The sequence below is a fragment of the Prunus mume genome, linkage group LG6 (genome assembly GCF_029339155.1).
Source record: "Prunus mume cultivar Tortuosa linkage group LG6, ASM2933915v1, whole genome shotgun sequence".
NCBI classification, from domain to species: Eukaryota; Viridiplantae; Streptophyta; class Magnoliopsida; order Rosales; family Rosaceae; genus Prunus; species Prunus mume.
The window spans coordinates 8,637,904-8,663,364 of NC_142703.1; the positions used below are offsets into that span (position 1 = coordinate 8,637,904).

Sequence of the window (25,461 nt, forward strand, 5' to 3'; positions counted from 1 at the left end):
CCTCTAACGTCTTGGCTATGTGATCACTTGTATCAGCATCATTGGTTAGGAAGTTAAATCCTTTTTGCTGCAATCTTTCTGTTAAGCAAAACCTGATTGTGTTGGAGTATTGTACCTTCTAGATTCTTGGGAAAAAATTATGCATGTTTCGAATTGTAGAAAGTAGGGGAGTTTGAGGAGATGAGTAAAATTAAAACCAGTGCAGTGTCAGTTTGAGGGTCGAACGATCTTAGTTTTTGTACGCTAGGCCCCATTTAGCCTACTTTATAAATTGGCCATTTTTCAGTCCTTGCAATAATATTCGATCCATCAGCATCATCAATCCAAAAAAGAATTGTTCCAGCACATCAAGGTTCATATTGTAATTGATTTACTTCTATTTAACTGGGGAGACCTTGGCCACATGCGGGCAAGACGGCCTCCTAGATCCTTCAAATTGGGAGGGCTCCTAATTTGCATAAACCTCTATACTACATATACACACGCATGTTATTTTTTTTTAAAAGGGAAATTATGCAGAGTTGGGAAATTAAGCCTCAAGCCTCAAAGTGAATGCAGCAACCAAAAAGCCTCAAGTGAATAATTTTGACGCAGGCTGCTATAGTTGCAGTAGCTTAACATCCAATATTTTGTGGACTAGGCCTTTTAGCGAGCTTGTACACTAGTACATGTAACATCATTCATAGACTTAGCTCCTTCTGTATTGGTTGATGGGTCTCCAGCATCATAAGTTTTCTGTAACAAAAATGCAGGCTGTCTTGGTGAAGGAACTGCTGCATCATAATTCCCTAACATGAAAACAACTGCTGACATGGTTGGCCGGTCAGTGGCATACTCTTGCACACACAAGAGTGCAATTTGGATGCATCTCACAACTTCGTTGACAGGGTACAATTCACCCAGAGATGGATCGACGATTTCCAAGACTTTACCTTCTCTCCACAAGTTCCAAACCTAAAAACGATTTTAGATAATCAAAGTTAGCATGAATAAGTAGAGGAAAAACTACATAGTTTTCCACAAAGCCAGTAAACTTACATGTCCAACCAAATTTGCGTCTGGATACTTGTCGTGGTAATAACCAGAATTTTTTCTGCCAGTAACGATTTCTAGGAGTATAACTCCAAAACTATATACATCAGATTTAACTGAAAAATGTCCTTCCATTGCGTACTCTGGTGACATATAACCACTGCAGCAGAAAGAAAAGTGATTACGAAAGCATAGATTCACTAATCCACAAAATATGTTGAAATTAGCCTATGAATTGTCTGCTCTTGTGATATGCATCATCAAGTATTCCATCAGTTGGTGGTCTTGTGAATCTAGAAACTATTGTGATATCTTATACATTTGTAGAAAATTTTAACTCACTATGTTCCAACCACACGATTTGTATCCGCTTCACTTTGGTCTCCTCTAAATATTCTAGCCATACCAAAATCTGAAATTTTGGGGTTCATAGAAGCATCCAGTAGAACATTACTGGGCTTTAGATCTCTATGGATAATCCTTAACCTTGAATCTTGATGAAGATACAAGATCCCTCTAGCAATCCCATAGATGATCCCGAAGCGTACTGTCCAATCTAGAAGTGCTCTTTTTGTGTCATCTGGATGTTAAAAGTAAGAAAATAGACTAAATTCTTGCTTCCTTATTAGTTTTCAAGTGACAAAATTAGATATGAAAGCAAAAGGAAGACATACTGAAGATGAAAGAGTCCAAGCTTTTGTTTGGGACGTATTCATAGATTAGCATCTTCTCTTCATCTTGAACGCAATAACCTAAAATCCTGACAAGGTTCCTGTGTTGGAGTTTTGCAATCAGCACAATTTCATTCTTAAATTCGTCAATTCCTTGCCCAGAATGTTTTGATAATCTTTTCACTGCCACTTCTTTACCATTACAAAGCACACCCTGAAAATATAATCCACATTTTTGTATGAAATTTGCCTTCTCGTGCCCTTGAAAGTGCTCTTGTGCATGCAAAACTAAAAACCGAGGCATATTCACAAAAATCTGATTTCTGATTTGAGAAATAATTCAAAGATAACTACCTTATAGACTGAGCCAAAACCCCCCTTTCCAAGCTTGTTTGCAAGAGAGAAATTGTCCGTGGCCGCCGCTATGGTTGTTAGATCAAAGAATGGTATGTCTGAGTGCATACTACTTTCATCAAGTTCTGCAGTAGAATCTTCAAAGTAGGTTGACCTTGTGCTAACTCTAGGGGAATACTTATTTTGTCTTTGCTTACCTGCCATCAAATGCAGAGCAGGTAATCTATCTAGCCTTTGTTTCATTAGCAGCACAACTTGTATTTCTATGAAAGGAGAATTCATTGTTGTGGGTGATATCAGTGCAGAACAATTTGGTGACAAATGAATAGTGAAAAGAAAATAAATTTGTATCAGATATTTACCTTTTCTTTTCCTCCTTACCAACCAATAAGAAACGGGAACTACAAGAAGAAGGAACACCAGAACAGAAACTAGAGAAATTGCCAGTTTTCCCTTCTTGCTAAGTGAACCATTTGACTTTGCATATTGAGCTTCAAGGGTAAAAAAAAACACAAATAAAATCCACAGTCATAGTGCATTATAATGGGATAAAAATAGAAGAACAAAGGGATAAACGAACTATGCCAACAAAGTCTAATCGAGTGAAAAATGATCTTGACTTGTAGAGAAAAAGAGATGAACCAACTACCTAACACAATTGCATCAACTCGTACATAGAAATCCTGGCCAGCATTCGAAAATGTTCTAGTGTCCATCAAGTCCCCATGCCATGTCACGCATCCAAACCCTCCCCATCTCTCGTCTGCTTTTGCGTACGCCTTGCAAGAACAATTTCTGAAGCACTCCTGCGGGCATGCTTTCCAACTCAAATTCATGTTCACAAGTGCCTTAGATGAGTCGGGTACCTTCACACGTTCGACCTTCACGAACCCATCCCCGTTTCCACATATGGATACTCCGTTTTTCCTCACGCACCCACCCGACCCATCTCTTAAATACCAATCACGTGGCGACTTGGGTTCGTATCCGGGTAGGCACGTGCACTCGAACTTACCCATATTGGACGGGTCACAATTGCTATTGGCACCACACTTCCCATAATCATCACACAACTCTTCTGGAGCAGACCAATACTTGATCCATTGTTGCCTTTGATCATGCCACATGGACCGTACAACGACTCCTGATTCTTCAAGCACCGTCCTCGAGAAGATTGATTCATTCGTGATACCATTCACAATGGATAGCTCATCTTGATTGTTCACAAAACTAATGTTGAATATGAAACTATTTGTCATTTGGGGCACACCGCTCCATCTCTCTCCGGTCCAAGACCCGGCCCGCCATCGCGGAGCTTGACCCTTGTATAAAAACGCCTGCGGAAACCCACTTGGATCGATCCGATACGAATAGATACCGGTTACCGGATCATCTTGAGATTTCCAAGATGTGATGAACCGATTCAACTTGGACCGCCGGTCCAGCCCAAGTTTCATGAATGGAAGCCATGTATTTGTGGGATGATCAAAGCCTTGCCACAATACCCTTTGGCTAAAACCATCGTCGTCCTCAAGCAAAACAAGATTTCCTGTATCCAAAAGCTTGGCCGTCATGGAATTGTTTGGCGAAGAGACTGAAACATTAGCAGACCAAAGAGGGGTATTTTGGTCCTTCCTATAGATGACCAGGCCTCCATTTCCATGAACAGCTAGAAGTCCAACTCCAGAGGCATTATTATCAGTGACCGGAATTATGGGGTTGTCTCTGTTTGCAACCCAGACAATGGTTTGGTTTGGAACTTTGTTGTACCAAACTCCAACATACCGGTTACGAGAATTGGCCGGGCTGAAAAACCCAAGTGCAAAGATTTCAGTACTAGAGAGAAGAACATCGCCATCTCTCATGGGTTGATTTGGATTTATAGAGCCAATGACAATGGAAGTGGAAGAGGGAAGGATTGGAAGGAAGTTGAGCAATATAATATTCATGGCAAACCATTTGGTAGTAGAATTCATGGCTAACTTTCTCAGTGAGTCATGCAATTAAGTGCTAAAGGAAGAAACATAGTTGGATTTTTGCTCAAGTAGAGGCCACCCCAACTCGTAGAAAATGTTTCACCTATCTCAGTCAGATGACAAATACTAAGCGACTTTCAGGTTCAGTTGTTGATATGTGAGGAAGTCATAGACGTGGATGACATTTCAGCAGGTCACGCAACTTTTGAGAATTTTCAAGTCTTACAGGTTAAGATCTAGCCTCTTTTGTCTTTACTCAATGAATCCGTCAAGTTGTTCAAACTTTGAAGTTTCTTAGAAAATCTCACACTTCAATGATTCTTAAATCTCTTAACGGAATTGACAGAATTTATTATAATATTGTTAATGTTCTACTCTACCAAAGAATTGAAAATTACATAAAATTCTTAAATGACATAATTTATATTTTCATCATTTTATTTTTTGGTAATTAAATATTTCAGTGTTTGAATTTATTTATATTGAATTTTGTAAACTGCACTATGGAAATAATGCATATTTTGGTTTTGGTGGAAATTAAACTCGGGAATTTGATGCCCTCAATTTCCACGATTTTTTCCACGTATTATTTAATAAATTATGTGCTTAAGTTGCCAAATAAATGAATTGTCAATTTCTCCTTTTAAATTCTCAACAATTAATTAAATTCTGAGTTATTTTCCTTCGTCTAAACAGATGGTGTGAGCTAATTTAATTTAATCAATTTAAGGGAAAATTACAAAATAAGTTTGTGAGCTAAATAAATCTATATAACTACTCAGTTAGATATAACGAAAAACTTTTAGCTGCTAAATATAGTAAGTGACGCTTGCCAACTCGGGTCTCGTTGATGCCAAGAGCTGAAACCTTCGCCACCAATCAATATCAACCACTACTTCGATTGTTTTAGGGCACACTCTTACGATGGGCCAACATGCCGAACATAATAAAACAATCGTCAAGTCCAAATCCAAATGTTTTGAAACCAATCTACAGTTATAAGATACAATGAGCTGATTGTTTACTGATACACCCACTTACTCATAAAGGTCCTTTGGACTGGTTGATGTTTAATGTCTTATCAATAGACATTTATTGGATTGGCTTAAATTTTTAGTATGCTCTCAAGTGATTCAGGGTTCAAGCCCCGTGGTATCTATGTGTATGAGTTTCTCCTATCCCTTTATGGTCTTCCTTTTCTGGTTTGAAATCGATCTGAGACAAAGGATACATGTCAATGATTTAGTGGTGACACAACTAAATAATTGACAATTGGGGTAAGTAGCACTGTAAAATTAGATTGACATTGAAAATAAAAAAAGAAGAGCATTATAGAATGAGATCAATCCGTCTTTGGCCCACCCAAAAAATGTAATTTGTAAACGTTAATGTAAAATATATAGTATTGGAATTGGTTGGGCTGGTCAAATTTAGGAACAATGATGGTGGGTTGGGTTGCAAATGGAGAATTGTATTTGTACATATGTCGTGTCCAATCATATGCAAACAATAATTCCAAGTCCAATAAGTTTGAATGATGTAATGTAAGCAGACATATGGACCTCCTCCCCACATTATATTGTGTATCATTATTATAATGAAGATGAACTAGTAGCTTCTTTTATATGTGTAAAAACCAACGATTAAAAATATGGAGATGCGGGGTATCGATCCCCGTACCTCTCGCATGCTAAGCGAGCGCTCTACCATCTGAGCTACATCCCCGTTCTGCTAACATGTCCTCATCTAAGATTCTAAAATCTAATAACAGGGTGGGTTTGGCATCCCATTCAAAGTAGAGTGGAAAAAGAAACGTTTTCTTTAGACAGCTTTTTTCCACTTTCACAAAACCCGCCGTTGGAAGGCAAAGCCAAAGATTTATTCGTTGGGGTGGTATTGGAAGGGGGAGCAATATTAAATTATTAAATTTTAAATAAAACTTTATGTGGCCGACCTAAATCAAGACACAGACACCTGTACGTTGCCTACCCACTACACGTCAAAATCTCCAACTAGTCTTTTCTCCTTTTTTTTATTTTTTATAATCTTTATCTTTTCTTTTTTGTCCCGATATTTTATGCACATACTCTATTGCACGACTTTGGTGGGGCCGCCCTATGTCATTCATAGTTATGTAGGTTTCCCAATATGCCCTCAGTAATTCGGTTTTATCTACGATCTTTTTTACTTGGAAAAGTCCGAGAAAATAATTATATAACATGAAAAGATCCTTATTTTCTGGTTTTATCGAATACTATAAATTAACTCCACTTCTTCTACTTGTTTTCTAGTTATCTCAATTTGATCCCAAACAAACATTTTATCATTCTTTTTGGCCAAAACATGCACAAATTATAAAACAATAGAACATGAAGGCCATATAAGTGTGGATTGGACTAGAAAATAAGTCAAATTATACATATAATAAGTGTAATTTAATCAATAATATTGATAAGTACAAATAAAATGTTAGATTTAAATGAATATGATACGGGTAAAAAAATATAGGATAGTAGATTATTGAGTTTTGCATAACTATAAGGATGAATCATGTAATTTTACATTTCAATGGTACTACTAATTGTTCTATGAAAGTATGATATTTTCTACATTGTTTGCAATACGTTTAAGGAGATTAATAGTTAAACTTTTAGGGTGAGATGGGGACAAAGTTCACAGTTGTGCTTCTCATATATGGTCGAACTCATCAACGTGATCCAAGTGAACTTGTACTTAAGCTGAGAGATAAGCAAGGGAATTTTCAAACACATAATCAATCTATATCATCAACCCTAATTTGGTGTGACTTCAACTGCATATAATTTACATTTTTATGCATATGAGATAATTAAATCCCAGTTTTTCTTTTCAAATATATTTCTATATTCATATAGCAAACCAACACGGATCCATCTTTACTGTCAAACCTAATTTGGTGTAACTTCAGCGGCATAATTTGCATTTTTATGCATGAGATAATTATAATCCCATTTATCTTTGAATATATTTCTATATTCATATAGCAAACCAACTTTGAGTGCTTTAAGCTATCTAATTTCACTACGAGTCTGATATCTATCACAAAATCCACTTATGCTAACAAATAATTTATTCTATTCCATATTTGAAGCCATGAAATAAAACCCAAATTTCTACTTGGATCATAATTTATCTCGCAGATGATTATTTATTTGCCATGAAATTAGCCACTTAAACACCACGCCAATGTATAATCCAAATTTGGTACAAACAATACTATGCATATTCCTATTTTTAACTCTAATGGCGTAAGGGCAAAGGAGTCAACTGACTCTTTGTCTAGGGACTAGACTAGACGGATGATGAAATGCCATTCTTGTAAATCCAGTCAAAATGAAGCCCACTTGTGTAACCATGATACATTATACAGTATTGAGGGAGGATGCAGTGCGCAGTACACCAGTAGTACCCGTAGGCTCTATAGGTTTTTCTATATACAACTGTAGACAGTCATTTCAGATTCGTGTTCTCTTTTCTCTTGTTCATTTCTCTCCGGGGTTCAATTTCCCAATCTCCATTTTCATTTTGATCCCAAAAATATCAGACCTCAAGAAGAAGAAGAAGAAAGAAAGAGAGGAATCTAACTCTCTCTGATCTTAAGTCATCTCCATATACCTCTCTGTTGTGACTTTACTGACAGTGTTCTCCTCCTTATTGGTAATTTTCTCTCACTTTCTCGAGAAAATGGTCGTGGTAGTTAGATTCAGGTTATGGAAAGTTTCATTTTTTGGTGGGTTTGGTAAAATGATTTTTAATCCGTTGCTGAAACTAATTTTCTTTTTTTATTTTGTAATTTACAGTGATAAAGAGGATTTTGGCTGATCTGAATCTGATTCGGTTCTGGGGTCTTCGATTCGGTGGCTCTGTAGTTGATTGCTCTGTTCTTTTGTGGATCCTGTTGTCCATGTTCGATTTGGATCTGTTGTGGAGAAGATCTAGAAGTGAAGTGAAGTGTTTTCGTGCAATTCGAACCCTAAAGTTGCAATCTTTTAGCATACAGTTTGAGCCCTGCAATTGAGTTATAGCTGTAGATCTAGTCGGTTGCTCTCAGAATCGTTCTAACTCGACCCAGTTATACTCGTTGACCCAGTGAATTTTTCATAATGGAAACTCTTCTTGTTGTGGCGGAGCCTAAGAACCAGTACTACAACCGGGTCAAGCCACACGGGCCTGCCCGATACGGCCCGTCACCTTCGAAGGACTTCAGAGCGATCAATTGCCGGACTTTCCAATCCGGCACAGGTATACTCCCTACCCCATCGAAGAATTGCTCTACTCCTGTGTCTAAACGAGCATGCTCTTCTTCTTCTAAGATAACTACACCTAGTCCAAACAAGACACCTACCCCTAGTGTAGGTTCACAGTCTGATAGTAAAACACTTGGTAAAAGCACCCCAATTGCTATCAATGTCAAAAGCTCGAAGAAAGAAAAGCCTTTTAATGGAAGTTTTTCATTTTCTGAGCTCTGGGCTGGCCCTGCTTACTCCAACTCTCCCCCACCTAGCTCTCTGCCAATACCCAAGTTTTCAATCCGACCCAAGAGAACCGTGTCGCTTGAATTGCCAAGCTCAGCTTCTGATATGGAAATGCACCCAACTCACCCAATTGCCAAGTCTGCACCTGCATCCCCAACTAGGGAGCATAGCTCTTCTGCAAGAGACCTCTTTCATAATGCTGACTCTGCGACCAGGACTCTGCGTCGCATTCTGAATCTTGATGTTGACGATGAATGAAGAGCAGGGGAGCAGTAGGCTCCTGTAAATAAGTTTAGATTGTATATAGAGTGAATAAATTGGTTGGTAGTCTGGGGTTGTGATGAGTGTGTTTAGTTTTCTGTGGTGGTGCTACAATCGACTGTCTTGGTTGTGGTGGGTCAACGATCTCTGGATGTTGGATGTGAAGTTGGTCTGAGAGATGAATGCTTGTTTGGAAAAATGGGCGTGGTATGTGTACTGCGGGACTTATGACATGGATGGAACTGACCCAAAATTTTACGGAAGCAGAAGGGAAAAAGTTGTAGGCTTGTACTTTCGAAGTGGATGGTTGCCTACATTCTGGCATGGGATTGAGTAACTGGCTACTCTTTATGGAAGCCGAGGGAAACTACATTATACTTGAATATTGAAGTTCTGACTTTAACTTTTCAATGTAATCTCCTGACATATTTGCTAATTTTCGTTATCCCTGTAGAGTTAGGTTTAGGTCTCTAGTTCCAGTTACGGTTGTATATGCTTTAGAAAGTCAAGTGGTCTATCCATACAGAATTCTTTAGGTTTCTGCAGGTTTCTTCTTCATCTTTGCATCTTCGTTTTCTTGCATTTAGATTTAGTGTCCCTATAAATAGTCTTAACACTGGTTAGTCTCTTTTTTCCTTAGTTAAATGTTGTTCCTATTGGCTGCCTTAAATCTTCTTTCATTGAAATCTCTTGCGTGGTCTGTTATGGCCCGATTTGCCTTCATACTCTAAACATAACTCTCTTTACTTCTAATGACAATCTGACCCCTTTAACTACACTCTTATCAAGGGTGCTCTCCCCCCTTCACCATCTTTTCTGGTTTTTAAGAAAGAAAAGAGGGAAGGGGCAGTGATTGTTGTTCTTTCCTACTTCTGCTTTGTTGCATCTTCAGTTCATAGGGTTGGTCAATCTGTGTTTCTCTGTTCTGTTTCATGTCTTGAGTTGGAATTACCCATCAATTCCTTGTTCTTGCAAATGAATGTTGCCGATTGCGGTCCTCACATCATTTTCATCCTTGGAGATTGTTGATCTCGCCTGGCCTTCAACAAGGTAATAAATCTGGTTTACTGTTCCACCTTATTGTTATACTATATACTTTGTATAGTTTGATTCAGTGGTGACTGATTTCTTCTTAATATGTTTGAAGCAGGGTGCAAGTTGGAAAATTATTCAGGCGGTGGTTTCTTTAGCGGTTGATAATCTAAGTCCTTTTATCTGTAATAGTTCCTTGGACGAGGCAAATGCAATTCCAGTGTATGGTCACCTGTGTCTAAGAATGCATGATGTCCGTGGGAGGCTGCTTGCTTTGTCTTGTGTACCAGGATCAATGGAGTCAATATGTTGTGTCGAACAAATATCTGGTCTCCTTGTTTTATTGTCTATTTAAATTTCAGTGTTAAGTCTGTTTGGTATCGTCTATCTGAACTTGGATGGTAGTGTTTATCTATCATCATCTTTAATTTTATGTAAGTTATATATTATGTTATCCATTTAATTATCATGGTGCGATGTTTTGTCTTATTGATATTGAGGTATTGGGTCGTTTCATGGATTTAATCTGCAAGATGGTGATGTTGGGAAATCTCGGTGTATACTTTTTATTAGTTGGATTTGAAACTTGACACTTATTCTCCAATGCATCTCGAGGAGAATTCTCAGGTCTAGTCACCCTGCTGAGAAAGCTTAGAGATTAAGAAAGGCCAAAAATGATGCAGATAATTCCTAATGGAATGGGAAACTCCCAAGAAGTTGCCTAACGTATTCCATATTTCAGTGAACAAACATCAATGAACAAGTGGGTTTTTCTTGGTTGATTTGTCCTCATATGAGGAGCACAAAACGTGAATAACATTGTTTTATTTTCTCGGTCAATCATAATATGTAGAGTATAAAGTTATCACGGATGCTGTATCATGTTTGACCAGGGATAGCAACCCGTTCCACGCAAGTGTCATTAACTAATGATAGTCTTGTTTTAAATTTGATTGAGTTTATGACTGCAACTGTATTTTCTTTTTGGTCCCTTCAATCATTGCTGCTCTGTTATTGGGAAAATTCCAACTTTGTGCTCTGCTAAACGCAGAGGCGTGAACGTAGGAGAAACTGGCTGATAAATGGCGGTGAATGAATTCATTAATACTTGCATCAAAAGTAACATTTGACAGACTTTTAGCCCAGTACTTCTTTTTGTTGGATCCCTTTACGCAGCCTTTAGCTAAGTCCTTTACCCCTTCCCTCTTCAGCAACACCAGAAACAGGGCCGCTTGGCTTCTTGGTCACTTGATTTCATCATCAGCCTTTTCTCATTTCAAGCTTTTCTTCCTTCCCTTTATAGTTTAACAGGGGAAGGGTTCGATTTGAAATGATGCTGCAAGCAGTTTGGCAAGTAAGATTTTCGTTTATCTTATCATAGTTTCCTAACAACTTCCAAGTATTTAATTATCTGGGTCATCTGGAATAGGTCTTGAAAAGGAATTCAAGTTTGGATCCTTACCCTTTTTTTAAAATTATTTATTTTTTTCTTTCGTTTATCTTATCCAACTGTCACCACTTGATAATTACTCAGATATGTTTATATGTCGTGTGCATGAATGAAATGAATTATCGGTCCCCTTTGTATGAATGATAAGAAAAACACAAAAGTTGGGCAGCTTTCGAGTCATACATCATCACATACTGAAATTAGACCCAAAAAAACAAAAGAAGAAGAAGAAGAAAAAATCATCTGCTACAAGTTCGCATTAAAAAAACAGTGGGAAGACAAGAACCTCAGGCAATGAAATAAGTCTTTAAATAAATAAAATAAACTCTACAGCAACGAACTAGAATATCTCCTCCTCTCTTTATCTTTTATCTGCAGGGGAGGGGAGAGGGTAAAACTTTAAAAGCCAAAGACAAGATAAAATTTGAGATCTACCAGTTTTCTGGTCTCCAAAAATTATCAATGGGAAAACAGAGAGAACTCAAGAACAAGTCCTTATAGCATCATCAAACTCCGAGTTCCCAACTTCATCTAAGAGCATTTCTTGGTAGCGGCATTCACGACTGCAGAAAGCTTTCTCACCTCTGCATGACAAATCAAATGCAAATCCAATAGTTCATCTTCCGTAGAACATGAAACATATATCATTTCATAATTTCATTTGAAAACAAAAACAAAGGGTCATTGAAACAAACCCGTAAATGTAGATGTCGTTTTTCTGCTCAAGATTCTTCTTGCATGTGTAACAGAAGCTAAGGAAACTCACCGAGGCAGAGCTGGACTGATCCGATAAGCTATAGAAGCTTTCTACAATGCAGTTATCAAATATGTGGGTTGTTCTTGGATTTGGTCCACGAGATATCACACATGTATAATCTTCAGAAAGCTCCATTTCACTCACAGAGGCACACCCTGTGGGAGCCTGAGCAGAATTTGAATGCTCTGTTTGGATGCCAGAGTTAGCAGACCCAATTGCTGATGATTGGGAATTCCGAGTCTTGATCTTGAAATCAGCTGGAGATTTCGGAGACTGAGTTGGAGAAAGAGCAGAGGCTGGAAAGGGAGGGATTTGAACTCTAAGCTTAGTTCCAAACAGGACCTTCCCGCTGTTGGGTTTAGAAGCATTGTCTTCAAGCTTTTCATCATTGAGTGTCTCAAGCAGAGCAAGGCCAATGCCTTTGGGCTCTGGTTGGTGCCAGGAGCTTTTGTTTGCTGATACTACTTTTGGGGTTTTGGGTTGGTTTTGATCGTATGAAAATGGGGTTGCAAAAGGAAATGGTTTGCTGTCAAGAATTGAAGTCGGGCTTATCAGAGAATCAGTTTCAGAATGACCCTTTATTGTGAAAGCTCTGAATCTTGGAGAACCAAAGAAAGATGGGGGTTTGGTGTAGTTTTTTTGAGTTGGAGATGATTGGGAGCTGTGGTCAGCCATTAAAGCTTGCTTGCTGGTCACTGCTCTAGATCTATTCCTCAGCATAACTTGCTCTAACCAAATGATTCTAAGCCCCCAAAAAGTCAAAAAATTGATCACTGCCAAAGAGGAGAGAGAGGGAGAGAGAAATTAATCCAAGATTGCCATGAGAGAGATTATAAAAATAGAGTAAAGCAGAGATAATAATAACAAAGAAAGGATATTGGAGAACTTACTCAAAATGATCAGAAAAATCCCACCAAGAAACCACTATGAATTGCTTCAAGTGATGGTCTCAAGAATCACCTTTTGAGTTCCAAAAGTAGACTAAATTAAAGGCTCTCTTTTTCTTCAACCAGCAAACGAATGCATGGCTCTACAACCATAAAACTAAAAGAGAAATAATATAATAAAAAGGAAAAAGGAAGAGAAAAACAGAGTCTGAGACTGAAAGGCCTTCCTAAATCTCTGTAGCCTCCATGCCCGAATGCTAAAAAACAAGCAACTTGGTAACCTCACTTCCTCCTGTTTCTTTCAAGTACTGCAACGTATTAAGACTCAATTTCCCACCAAGATTCATAGCAAACCGCATGCATGCCATGTGATCAAGGCAGACATATAGAGAGCAACCCTCTATCTATATCCTCTGCTGTCTCAGGCAGAATTGGCATAAATGCTTTGCCACTTCCCATGACAAAAGAGCCATCATCACCATCAAGTAAATATGAAAGAAAAAAGAAAAGAAATGAAATATAAAGCTCAGCTCCTCTCCTTTTCTTGGCCTCTCTCTCTCTCTAAAATTTCACTTTTCTGGTAGTGGGTTTTGTATTCAGTTTCAATCCTGTAAAAATGAATTTGCAACTTGGCAAACAGAGAAAGTGAAAGATGAGAAAGAATAGGCCCTCGGTTTTGAAGGGAAGAAAAAGAGTTAGGTTTGGATGTGCTTTTTAAGGAGTGAGAAAACAAATGAGGGAGGCGTGTTTTTGTTTGCATGAGAATTGGTGGTTTTGACCACACAGACCCACAGCCTCAGAACCCATAAATTAATATTTCCATTTAATAATAAATAATCTTTTGTATTTTTCTCATGCTAGATAAAATAATATACTCTCTTTCTGAACGGATTATATTTTGTCTTTCTTTGAAGAGCCTTCTCTCTCAGTTGGGTTTTTTCATTTTATTTTTTATTTTCTATTTTGTCGTGATTCACTTGGACTTAGTGCGAGAAATAAAACGCACGCACTCATAGGAAATGCTGAGCTCACACCCTAACGATTCTCATTCTTTTTTTTTTTAATCCACTAATCACTATGCACAAATTATTATTTTTTATTTACTGTTTTTGGTAAAAAAATCATACCATCTTTTAATCTCTCACGTGGATTATGGTGGAGTTAAAACTAATAGTTTTTGCTCATAATAGAAACCTAGCAGATTTTCAACTTTTGGGTTAGTGTAAAATGCATAATTTGAAGGTGGGGTATAGTTCAGTTAGTTGAGTTCTTACTCAATGAATATTTCTATCAACCCCCTCTCCCAATCGCTTATACTAAAAAAAAGCCATTACCAAATTAATTGTTGTTAGTTATATGTTATTTTTGTTATTTAGCTTTGGGACCTCAATTTTAATTACTATGATAATAAATAATAAAGTTTTGTAAAGACCTCACCGCCTGTTGTTTAGGGTAGCGATTTTGACACTCTTATTTTAGTCTATGCACTTCAAAATTGAATAATCTTATCTTACAAGATTATCCCTCCTTCGGATAAGGATTAAAATATAATTTAACCAATTTTGTCTATAGTTAAAAAGAAAATGATGTGTCAATTTTAGGGGTGTGGTGGAAGCTTGGATTGGTCCAATTGAGTGTGGGGCTTGCTTGTTTGTTAGCTCTCGAATAAGTGATTAGTAGGGCCAGAATAAAACAACTGGCGTGGCTTTGGGTGGGGCCTGCGGGGCCCACTGAAAGTAACGGGTAGCGAAATTTTTTTGATTCTTTCACTCACAGGGTTTAATGTACTACCAGAGACGTACACTACACCATCGCCCCCACCCCCCCAGAAATCGTTTGCCGTTGGTTACGTAAACTGGTGGGGCCCTCTTTTTAACTCCACTCAGACATCATCCCGATGCCGATCGTGGGCCCTATCCATTTTGCTTTGCAACCTTGACCCAACTCCTGGGCCCAATTTTTTAGGTTGTGGTCAAATGTGGGCTCCACGGCCTCTACAATACTGCACTTTGTACTTCTAAACTCGGAAGGAGAAGTGATCATATATAAGTTTAACTGAGAAACAAATGTGATTATGGGAAACAAAATCATATAATTATTTTGATGGTACATTGGATTAGACATTTGGCTTTTATTAAGAACCTATATCTAGGTTCTAATCATGGCAAAAAAAAACAGCCTCTGTCTAATCCACAATAAAGCAGAGGCTGTTCATGAAGTTTGTTTCCCTAGCTTATTCAATAACAGATGTTTATGATCTTTATCCTCGAGGTAATATCCACTAATGACTGTTAATTAATATCATCGTAGAGAAACTGCTCATATAACTTTTTGAATTGATGACCGTTGTTCGTGAAATTGAACTTGAGAACAATTAGATTACGAATAGTGTTAGTGTCAGTCGTGTGTGGACGCGTGATGTTTTTATAGTTATTATCGATTGTGAGTCTTATAAGAAGTCTTATATTGATCAACTATCACGTACAACTGATGTTAGTACAACTCCTTGCATTACACTTCAAATGAACTTTATGCATAACTAATGAATCAGATCGACGATGAACAACAAAATATTTCAACTATAGCATGATCAAGATTTCACTTGCTATAACCTAATTAGTGCTCTCCATGATTGATGTAGAAGAAGTAGGTGGGGGAAATATAGAGCTCCTAATAGTGATCTGACCCACACGCTCAGCATCGTCCAATTCGGGGATGGATAACGAACCACTCCAGACGTCTTCATCGATGGAGTTAACACAGAAACGACCCCACAAATGCTATCAAACATGTTGAAGTCAATATCATCATGCCAAACCAAGTGCCATTACATGATTTCAAACAAGATGATGTTTGTCAGTCAATAATTTTTTTGCTGCAAAAAATTGTAATGAGAGAGAGAGAGAGAGAGAGAGAGATGCATAATTGGTTTATTGACTGAGGCACTAAATAAGGCTCTTGGCCTCTTCTCAGTTTTCTTAAGGCATTGAATTGTTTTCATTCATAGAAAAGACGTAAAAAATATAAAATACAAAAGAAGAGTTGAAAATGGGGCTCTTGGATTAAGTATATTATTAAGTAAATTAATTTACTAAGACATGATTAATATTATATGATCCTTTTGTTTGCGTGATGATGTGCCATTGCCATGTGGAAGGAGAGAATTGAAAGAGAGCCATGAAGGTGGAAGGATGGGGACCAAGTTTGTTTTCGTGGCGTAATGCATTAGGAGATAATCAATTTTCATTAAGATAATTAATCAACCTTCTGAATTAGGATCAAAGTAATTACTTGAGGTGCTTGCTTGGGGGTTTATTAAGATGGACCCAATATGATAATTATAATAAAATGTTCAAAATATCTGGTGCGTAGAAGAAGTAGACAATCCCAAATTAGCTATCCACTTTAGTAAACCATCAAGGATAAAGAGACTATTTCCTAAAAGATAATCACTAACCCGAATAATTGATCTCCTTTATATGGTTTAATCTAGTGATACTCCTCTTCCACAATGTTAGAACAGTTTCAAAAGTTCGATTCGCTGTCCTCTGATAAAAGAAAAAAACGACATCTTTTGCATGGTAAACGGTTTCACGTTGATTGTTTTCCTTCTATGACCAACATCCAAAACATGTTTAGTCAGGTTAGGTGGAATCTGGTTTATAATATTAAGACATAATCCTAACCAAGGAAATAAAGCCATAGCCATGATCCTCACCTTCATTTTCTTGCTGGTCTGGAATTTAATAACATTAACAACAAAGGAATTTATCTAGCAGTTGGTCCATAGCTTGGTAGGCTGTACCACATAGGATCCACTCTACTGCAGACACAATTTAAGGCTAGAAGCCCTACCAAAACTGTTCAGTGCAAATCAACTCGTGTCTCAGAAAGAAACAGACATTGTAGTTAAAAGCAATCTGTTGAATACAGCCAGGCCTACTCAAAAATTGATTGCAAGTTGCGAAGGTACAGTTTTCTAATATCTCAAAAATAATACAACAATTTTGTTACAAATATTTGAAAGAAAATAAAAAAATTAAAAAATCACTAGGGTTACACAAAGTTCACAGTAGGCCTTTTGCCATTGCTGGAATCACATCACTTTTTGATTTTCTTGTCATTTCTGCCTCTCTTTCTAAATTCTCGTTTCTCCGTAGAGTACTGCTTTTTTATTAGCAAATTGCTCATGGATGTTTTCAAAGCCTCAGCTGCTGTCAAGAAATAATTTTTGTCAAAGGAAACTCTTCCTTGCAACTTCTCGAGCAATTTCTCGCCCCTAGGGATCTCATCATCTTCCAAAACAATTGGTCCATGCTGAACAAAATCAGGACTGCTTTCCTTAAAGCCAGAGATAACCTTGACACGGGACAAACAAGGGTGTTGAGAATCATGCAAGTTTGAGGCACCAGTTACCATCCACAATAATCCAGAGGAAAAGTTAGTCCCCAAGCTTGTAGGTATAAAGGCATCTCCCTTGATAGAAACCACCTGGTCCAATCACACAATTGTTAATAGCCACTCTTTGTTTGCGTCATGATAAATTATTAGCAATTTAGCTCCAAGAAATGTCATGCAAGACGAAATGTGTTTAAAGAAGACAGATTCATGGAAAGTAAATTCAATTAAAAATGCCAGATAACAGGTCAATGTGTCCTGTGATAGGGTTACATTCTTACTGTTCATATTAATTGACTAATTGAGGTCCTTACCTTGGCAACATAGAGTGTTTGAGCAGAAAGATCACAGCTTAACAATATTATTCCTTGCAAACTGCAATGGAATAACTTAACGAGTATCAAGATGATGAATAAACAGATAACCACTGTACAAAAGAAGAGACAGAAAATCCAATGTCTAGGAACTTGCCTTTGGACAGCCACTGCAACAAGGGTGCTATCTGGGATGGTACATAAATCAGTAACAGCAGCATACCTGTCTTCTATTTCTTTAGATTCTAAAAGTCCTGCCTTCAGAATGAAATCAAGTAAACAGCACGCCAACAGAAAAGTCGTTTGGAAACAATAAAGAAGTCAATGGGAACTTCAGGAAACTTAGAACAACTGAAGTACCTTTTCTCTGATATCACAAGTATCTAGGAGAGATCCTGAGGAAATATCCCATAGGCGAACCTGCCAAATCAACACACATTAATTGCTCTATAGTACACAAGATGCACCTTGCAGCAATTCAAAGGCCATGAGTTGCTATGAATCACGATTACTTACTGTTGAATCACCACTTCCAGAGACAAGGAAACCCTGGGGGCATTCATGAGTGCAAACAAAAGCGAGGCAAGAAACAAACCTGCCAATAGATGCATGAAAGTGAAGATAAGTAAAATTTAAGTAGCAAGAGGATTTCTTAAACAAATAGGTAGTTATGCATAATCCACCCAATCAAGATTCAGTTAGGTTAATCCACTACCATATATTGGCACCTAAATCCTAAGTATCCACATGTTTTATGTAGAATTGCAAAATTCATAAGAAACAGCAAGCTCTGCATTATCTATATACGTTGTCCACCATCCTAGAACAGATGAGATATGAAAAGCCACTCACTCTGTATGACCAAGGGAAAAACTTTGTATCTCATGGGCTCCATCTAATGGCTTCTTGGGAAACACAGTAACCTGGCAAAAGAAAAATCATGTGAGCTATGTGGGTAATGTAGCTATCAGATTATTGAATGGGTTGCAAAGTTGGATTACTCGAATTTTGGAATCCCGATCAGCACTAAGGAAAAATCGTCCATCTGGTGAAAATTCCTGCCAAAATTACAACGTTAATTACCACTCTCATGGATATCAGGTGGCCATAAAAACAATTTCCACCTACACTATAAGAAGAACCACTAGTATAGAATAGGAAAAACTGAAACATGAAGAAGAAACAATCCAGGAAATCTTTTCTGTATCAATGGGTGATTGAATATAACAGTTGAACCTAAACTTGACACGGAAGTCAATGTACTACAGAAAACCTTGCCTATAATATGAAACCAACTAATTAGACAAAGTATGACTACACACACATGTCAACAGGAGAATGTCAGAATTTGATAGATTCAAACGTTAATTTTCAAAAGGGGGATGATTTGGCACTCCACAACTCACATCCCACACTCCTCTACCACTCACATATGAGTGCAAGAGGTAATTTAAGGGTGATTTTGGAGTGCACCCTTTTAAAAAAAGTAAGATGACGAAGAAATTCTCAAACAACAGAAAAGAACTCACCAGGCTTGTTATGATGCTGCAATAGTGAGAAAGCAGTGGTGCTGCCTTCTTATTCACAAAATCTTGATCTCCATTAAACCCATCCACATCCACAACCCAAACAACCCCAAATTTGTCAGCAAAACAAACATAGGAACCATCATTGCTAATGGCAACTGCGCTCACTCTTTTCTCTGAGCACCTATAACAAAAGCCACGGAAATATTTTAAAAGAAGAAAGACACCTTACATTGCATCAAGTCTGGATGTTAGAAAACAAATGTAGTACAATACCAAGGGCAGGCCTTTGAGTGGTATCACATGTATTTCCATGAAATATCACCCTAAAAATTAACTATAAGAGTACCATTAAAGTTTAACAGCCAATAATGTCATGAGGGATTCAATAACTTACACGGAACTAATGCAGCGCCACGATTCGGTCGACCATATCTTGACAAGTTTATCATCACCAGCAGACACAAAGAGCTTCCCGTTTGCTCCATAACGAATGGCTCTTATGGAATCCTTGTGAAGAGAACCATCAGAATCATCTACCAAAGATACCGCACAACCCCCACTGTCAAAAAACCACAAGGTAAAGTAATTATTTTCAACTTCCAACTATCCTGGCATATTACTCAAACTCAAACAGAGCTTAAAGTTCAAATTTTGACCAAACTGACACTGTGTTTAGCCTGTATAATTCAAAGTACACAGAGACGCCGTCGTTTTAATCTTCAGGAACTCGTAACAGAATGGTATCGTAGTCAATGAAACCAAACTTTGAAAGCCAAATAACAAGGCACAGAGAATAGTGGGGGAAATAGCTTACAGGAGGTCGAAGACGCGGAGGTCCGACCCGACAGCGACTGCAACTGAATTCTGGGTCGGGTGGACTGCAATTAGGGCAGGAGCCACCTCACTATCCTTGTTAGTCTCTCCGTTTTCCATCGCAGCGTCCTCCATTGTTGCTCACAGAAAGTTCTTGTTAGTGGTCGTCGTCTTCAGGGTTTTGCGTTTCAGGCCAAATTGGGGTTTTAACTTTTGGGTTTATGGAAGCTATAGCCCATTGGCTTATGGGCTCTGAATTTTATTTTATTTTAAATTAATTAAACTGCCCATGTCACGTTAACGACTTAACGGTTTTGTAGACGAAGTTAACGGAAAATGATAAAGTGGTACACCTAGTAAGATTTTGGAGGGTTAAGTGAAAAAATTTGAAATCTAAAAGGCAATTCTGACATTCGAATCTAGGGAAAAACAGAAAATTAAGCTTATCTTTTTAGGGTGTTGATTTTCCCACTTTCTTTTGGTTTTTTACTGTAACATATAATTTTTTTAATACTTTTTACTATAACATACAATTCCAACAAGGGAGTGTAAGTGACAAAAGAGGAGTGAGAACATACAATTTCTAATAAAGAAATGTAAGTAGACAAAAGTGGAGCGGAAAAACCAGCTCCCTCTTTTTATTTAAGTGGAGAAACTCGGTTGGGAAAAAGAAAAGAAGATATTCTATACCTCGACCAAGGGTAGAAATTGGCTTTGGGCTTTGGCACAAGTTTTTCCAAAAAAATTCAATTTCTATCATTTATATGCTTCCATATCATCCAAGAAGTAATGCATTTGTTGAATAGCATTGGCTTCCTCATGAAATAAACATAAATGAAAGAAATTTAAGAAAGATGCGGACATATAGAAGATTCTTTGTTTGATTATCCAGGAAACAAAAAGGAAAACTAGTGCTTCATCCATGACAATAGTTCATATAATTCTTGTACCACTAAACTGTTGCCTCTTCCAATGGTGCTGGGCCTTTTACCGTTACCTTGGCATACAGGAGTTCCAAGAGGAACTCTCAAGCTGATGTTCAAAACATGAAACAAGGCCAAAGACTACGCCTAGCAAGCCAAAAAATACAGGTAGCCAGCATAAGGCCAATTCCTTGTAGCAGGAATCAAAAGCATCAAGAAGAGCACTTACGAACAACAAATAGCAACTTGAACAAACGGACACCTAAATTCTCAACTGTGTACAACCAAGAATCGTTCCACGGCACCGTGTCATTGGAGCTGCCTGGCGCCAAGTCGGTCTTTCACTCCCAATCGTGAGAACATCAACATCAGACATTGGCTTGATTTCCAAGTTCCATTGGTCAGGGACAATCACCCCACCAATCACATAAATCTCATCTGCTAGTCCAGTCATTGCAAACCCAATTCTGCGACCAAACTCAGATGCCGAAACCAATACCTTCACTGATTCTCTATCTTGCTTGGAGATAACACCATGGCTCATCACATAAAGTGCACCCTTAACAACCGTCATTGGACCCTGTTGCCAACCATAATCCTCCACCGTCCACTCACGCCCCACATTGTCCAAGACTTGCACCGTTGATAAACCCTTGTGTAAGACATGCACCTTTCCTCCAATCACTATTCCTGAGCATGCAGAATTATGAGTGCGATGGAGATCAGGAATTGGATCCCACGCATCCTTCTCAGGGTCATACATTTCTGCCTGAGAAATTGATTTTCGACAGCTGGTGAAACCACCTGCAACAACAATCTTTCCGCCTAAAACACAGCATGCAAACATCGCACGAGGCACAAGCATAGATGCACATGGTGTCCATCGCCTAATTACAGGATCATATGACCACACCTCATTGGTTGCAAAGCTGCCATCTTGGTCGCCAGTCTGTGGGTCAACAGCGCCACTGCCACCACCCAGAACAAACAATTTTCCGGCAGCAGAGACAGCACCAAAGTGAGAAAGGTTTCTGATTTTAGAGGGGAGAACAGGGAGTGTAATCCAAAGATCTTGATGAGGGTCATATAGCTGCCATAAATTATCTGGGTCAAAAGCGGACACGCATAGTAGATCCTCACATGAGCCAACCTCCTGTCGAGCTCTAAAAAGTTCAGGGCTACGAATGGCAGCTTGCCAGGAACGAGAAACAAGCTCCAACTTGGGATGGAGATAGAAAGGAACCCATGCAAGACACCTAAGGGAAACAGCGTCAGGGAGACCTTCTATCAGTTGTTCAGACATAATAATCACAATTCATCTGTTTCAGATGATTCTTCACTGGTGATTGTTGCTACTCGGTGGCAGCACTGGCACAAGCAATCTGAAGAATCAAAATATGAGGTTATGAGGTTAAATTCATTTCAAATTTTCAAAACCAATGTTTCAATGAAGGTGTATTAACATTAGCAAAGGTGCACACAGAGGTAATACAAGTCATTGTATTTTCTATCCAACCTCATAAGTAATCAGAAAATAAATGTGACATGTTGCAGCATTTTTTTTCCTTCCCATCTTACTATATATTCATTTCTAACGAATCTGCCCAAGGAATGTCAAGATGTCCGAGTAAACCTATCACCTAGTATGGATTAATTGCTGCTCAAAATCACTCCTATTCAGCAGTTTAAGTTCTGATCCCACTTTTCAATTCAATATTTGGCCTTTTTTTTCCTGCAGATTGACCCAAGTAATCCTAGTCCAGTTTCATCCTATGTTTTGAATATAAAAAGTTTATCCCAGGATGCCATAAAGCTGAACTAAACAAAATGCACAATACTAACAAAATTTCACCGTGACAAACCACCTCATCAATTATTGCAATGCCCTTATGTGCAAATACAGACATATTCTACTCTATTTTCTCCTCATTCAACAAAAACTTTCAGAAAGAAAACCCATTCAGATGCATGCCAAATACAATAACTTTTGACAAAAGGCATCCATAATCCTCTTGATAATGCTAAACATCCCAGAGACTTCTACATTTCAAAGCTAACCCACAGTGCATAACTGATAACATAAAGACCATATAATGTTCATTAATTTTCAACAACATTAGAACAAATGGTCCTTCATTCAATTGCACCCTATCAACTAAACTAAATGTTGTAGAGAAAACAGTTCTCTCAATTAGAAAAAACAAAAAAAGACAAAAGAAAGAAATACAAAGAAATTTGGAGTAAGGAAATAAACCATGATGGTCAAAAGAAATAAGAATAGCAATAACACCTAAATGTAATAACTTAGACACATACTCAGTAGAAGAGCAAGGGAGAGTTAGTATGAAAAGGTCAAACCCACCCCAGTCCCAACCCCTAGACAAATAAAGAGGGTAAAATTTATTCTGCACAATTCGATAAGAAGATAAGAAAAGAAATGCGAATGTTAAATATCTGAACCACTGAGGTTTGTTGACACACTGATATTGTAATATAGAAAAACATGGCTTCATGAGTATGACTGCTCTCTTTTACTTACCAGTTTCTGTGAGATGTAAACAAAACAATTCTCTTCTCTATGCAGAAATCCCTAAAAACAAACCAAAAAGTTAAAAATTTGACTTCATGATATAATAGCTTATAGATATTATAAAAATTTGAACTTCATGATATAATAGCTTATAGGTATGATATTCAAAACAAACTTTAATGTGTTATTTCATTTAGGTTAAAGCTGAAAATTTTCTGCCGTCAGTCCACCTGAAGTCTAACCGGTAATTAAGATATCGCCCCCAGTACCACTACTCAAAGTCAAACACCGCAGACAAACACATATAACATTTCAAATATAAGCTGATTGTTTGTTTGCAAACTCTCAAGCAGACATCACTCTCAGCTATGGCATAACTATTTGCCTGAAGGTGGAATTCAGACATTAAACGAAAACCCATCAGCTAATAGGTAAGAGATCCGCCGTAGCATTACTTCAAATATGAAAACAAAAACCATTCCCAAAGAAGAAAATAGCTAAAAGGTAATTCATAAACTGCAATCAGACTCCACCATTCGTGCATGATTCAGGCCTCATGCAACCAAATTGGGTTTGATTCACATGCATTACTACTTATGTGGCAGAAGTATGAAAATTTAGTTTCAACTTTCAACCCAAAAACAGAATCAATCAAATTCATTCGCCAATTGATGTACAAGCACAGAACTTTGAAACTGGAGACCTAGTGTTATACTACAATTATTCACCTTTAACATAAAAGCCATCTCCAATTCAACACAAGGAAAAGTGGGTATTCAATAATTCCAATGTTAACTAAAAAATTCAGACAATTCACGGCAAAATTATGGTCGAAATACAAGTGAAACAACTCTAATCGTATATCATTCTTTCCTTGCTCATGAGAGAGAGAGGGAGAGAGAAAGTGGATGTACCTGAAACACGGGACCGGGTGAAGAACACAAAGATTTGGGCTTTGCTGCTCAAATTCTTAGAGAGAGAGAGAGAGAGAGAGATAAAAGGGTAGCGTTTGGTTTTCTAGGCTGAGAGGATGACTTTTCAGGGCTATCAAAGAAAACGCCGAGTTACAAAATCAATGTTGTGTGCGTGTTGTCTTGTTTGCAAGGGCAATGTGGTTTTTGAGCGTTATGGGACAGATGGGAATTCGGAATTTGGGCTTTTCCTGTGTTTCCTTTCACTTACCCTAAAAACCGAATAACCCTTTGTTTGTGGATATTCCTAATTTCATTTCCACATCTTCTCTACAGCTTTTCTTGTTCCTTCCTTCTCTTTTCCTGCGCGCTTTGCCTTGCCAATGGCATTTTCGTTATTTTTGCTTCATCTCATGTTGAAACGTGCATGGCACGTGGCTCCAAAATCTCACCCGAAGAAATGCAAAATAAAAATAAAAAATTTCTGGCTTTTTCTTCATGAATCGTTATCCTTGCACACTAGGTAGGCATATATCCACATTTTTTGTTCTCCTTCCAATATATGTTCTAGAATTTGATTCGATGGCATATTCCGTACATTCTGCAGAAACAGTAATTTGTAGGACTTTTCCTTCCAATAAATTAAACTGGTACCTCATATACCTAATACTGTAACTTGCCGTGTGGAGGTTTGGTGTATATTTTGCTGTTTGACTGCAGCACGCAGCTATCAGTAGGGTGGGGGGCTGCGTGTAAAACAAGCAATACATACAAGCAATTTTGCATTGATAGACCTACAAAAGTGCTTTTATAGAAGAATGAAAAGTTGGATTATTTTATCTTGTGATGAATTTACTTAAACAACACGATTATGTGGTCAAAGCCCATGATTTTGAGGTTGATATAGTTGCTGTTTTCAGCTGCCCCATTCGTATTATTGTCAATTGACTTCATTGGAACGTGTTAGCGGTGACAGCTTAATTAATCTCTATGATTTTCAATGCTTGATTTGCTTGTGTTCATATATGGCAAAGTAGAAAATCTGTTACTATTTTATTTGATTGAATTCCATGAGGGGCTGAACCCCCCAATCAAAGGAAATAATGTTA

At 37.9% G+C, this 25,461-nt stretch overlaps 5 protein-coding genes and 1 non-coding gene across 9 annotated transcripts; 1 reads left to right on the forward strand and 5 right to left on the reverse strand.

The window, feature by feature from the left end:
• Positions 1-545: 545 nt before the first annotated feature.
• LOC103334230 (G-type lectin S-receptor-like serine/threonine-protein kinase At1g11410) lies at positions 546-4,139 on the reverse strand. 2 transcript variants are annotated; one of them, XM_089054521.1, is made up of 7 exons: positions 2,707-4,139; positions 2,420-2,548; positions 2,058-2,254; positions 1,707-1,917; positions 1,375-1,612; positions 1,039-1,192; positions 546-954 (listed from the first exon to the last, which is right to left on the reverse strand). In XM_089054521.1, the coding sequence occupies exons 1-7, from the start codon at positions 4,031-4,033 to the stop codon at positions 646-648; spliced, it is 2,565 nt and encodes an 854-aa protein (XP_088910647.1). In that variant the 5' UTR covers positions 4,034-4,139; the 3' UTR covers positions 546-645. The 2 variants fall into 2 exon arrangements, with proteins under 2 accessions (XP_088910647.1, XP_088910646.1); XM_089054520.1 differs by having other exon boundaries at positions 2,058-2,320.
• A 1,546-nt stretch (positions 4,140-5,685) lies between these two features.
• Positions 5,686-5,758, reverse strand: TRNAA-AGC (transfer RNA alanine (anticodon AGC)). Its single transcript has one exon. It is a non-coding gene; the product is annotated as a tRNA-Ala (tRNA).
• A 1,696-nt stretch (positions 5,759-7,454) lies between these two features.
• LOC103334229 (flocculation FLO11-like protein) lies at positions 7,455-10,303 on the forward strand. 2 transcript variants are annotated; one of them, XR_001678110.2, is made up of 3 exons: positions 7,455-7,729; positions 7,873-9,858; positions 9,959-10,303. XR_001678110.2 is itself a non-coding variant. In XM_089055478.1 (2 exons), the coding sequence occupies exon 2, from the start codon at positions 8,176-8,178 to the stop codon at positions 8,803-8,805; it is 630 nt and encodes a 209-aa protein (XP_088911604.1). In that variant the 5' UTR covers positions 7,466-7,729; positions 7,873-8,175; the 3' UTR covers positions 8,806-9,644. The 2 variants fall into 2 exon arrangements, 1 of the variants encoding a protein (XP_088911604.1); XM_089055478.1 differs by lacking the exon at positions 9,959-10,303 and having other exon boundaries at positions 7,466-7,729; positions 7,873-9,644.
• A 1,274-nt stretch (positions 10,304-11,577) lies between these two features.
• Positions 11,578-13,690, reverse strand: LOC103334227 (FCS-Like Zinc finger 8). The gene is made up of 3 exons (XM_008237175.2): positions 12,938-13,690; positions 11,986-12,820; positions 11,578-11,874 (listed from the first exon to the last, which is right to left on the reverse strand). Coding segments are annotated over exons 1-3 (939 nt in total). The 5' UTR covers positions 12,939-13,690; the 3' UTR covers positions 11,578-11,771.
• Positions 13,691-16,855: 3,165 nt separating this feature from the next.
• TRM82 (Transducin/WD40 repeat-like superfamily protein) lies at positions 16,856-20,213 on the reverse strand. The gene is made up of 10 exons (XM_008237174.3): positions 19,990-20,213; positions 19,570-19,734; positions 19,176-19,356; positions 18,648-18,704; positions 18,499-18,569; positions 18,163-18,241; positions 18,007-18,066; positions 17,804-17,904; positions 17,647-17,707; positions 16,856-17,425 (listed from the first exon to the last, which is right to left on the reverse strand). Exons 1-10 carry the CDS (start codon positions 20,121-20,123, stop codon positions 17,036-17,038), a joined length of 1,299 nt encoding a protein of 432 aa, XP_008235396.2. The 5' UTR covers positions 20,124-20,213; the 3' UTR covers positions 16,856-17,035.
• Positions 20,214-20,851: 638 nt separating this feature from the next.
• On the reverse strand, positions 20,852-24,886 carry LOC103334225 (Galactose oxidase/kelch repeat superfamily protein). Of its 2 annotated transcripts, XM_008237172.3 has the most exons (3): positions 24,356-24,886; positions 23,451-23,501; positions 20,852-22,293 (listed from the first exon to the last, which is right to left on the reverse strand). In XM_008237172.3, exon 3 carries the CDS (start codon positions 22,212-22,214, stop codon positions 21,174-21,176), a length of 1,041 nt encoding a protein of 346 aa, XP_008235394.2. In that variant the 5' UTR covers positions 22,215-22,293; positions 23,451-23,501; positions 24,356-24,886; the 3' UTR covers positions 20,852-21,173. The 2 variants fall into 2 exon arrangements, with proteins under 2 accessions (XP_008235394.2, XP_008235395.2); XM_008237173.3 differs by lacking the exon at positions 23,451-23,501 and having other exon boundaries at positions 24,356-24,684.
• Between the last annotated feature and the right edge of the window lie 575 nt (positions 24,887-25,461).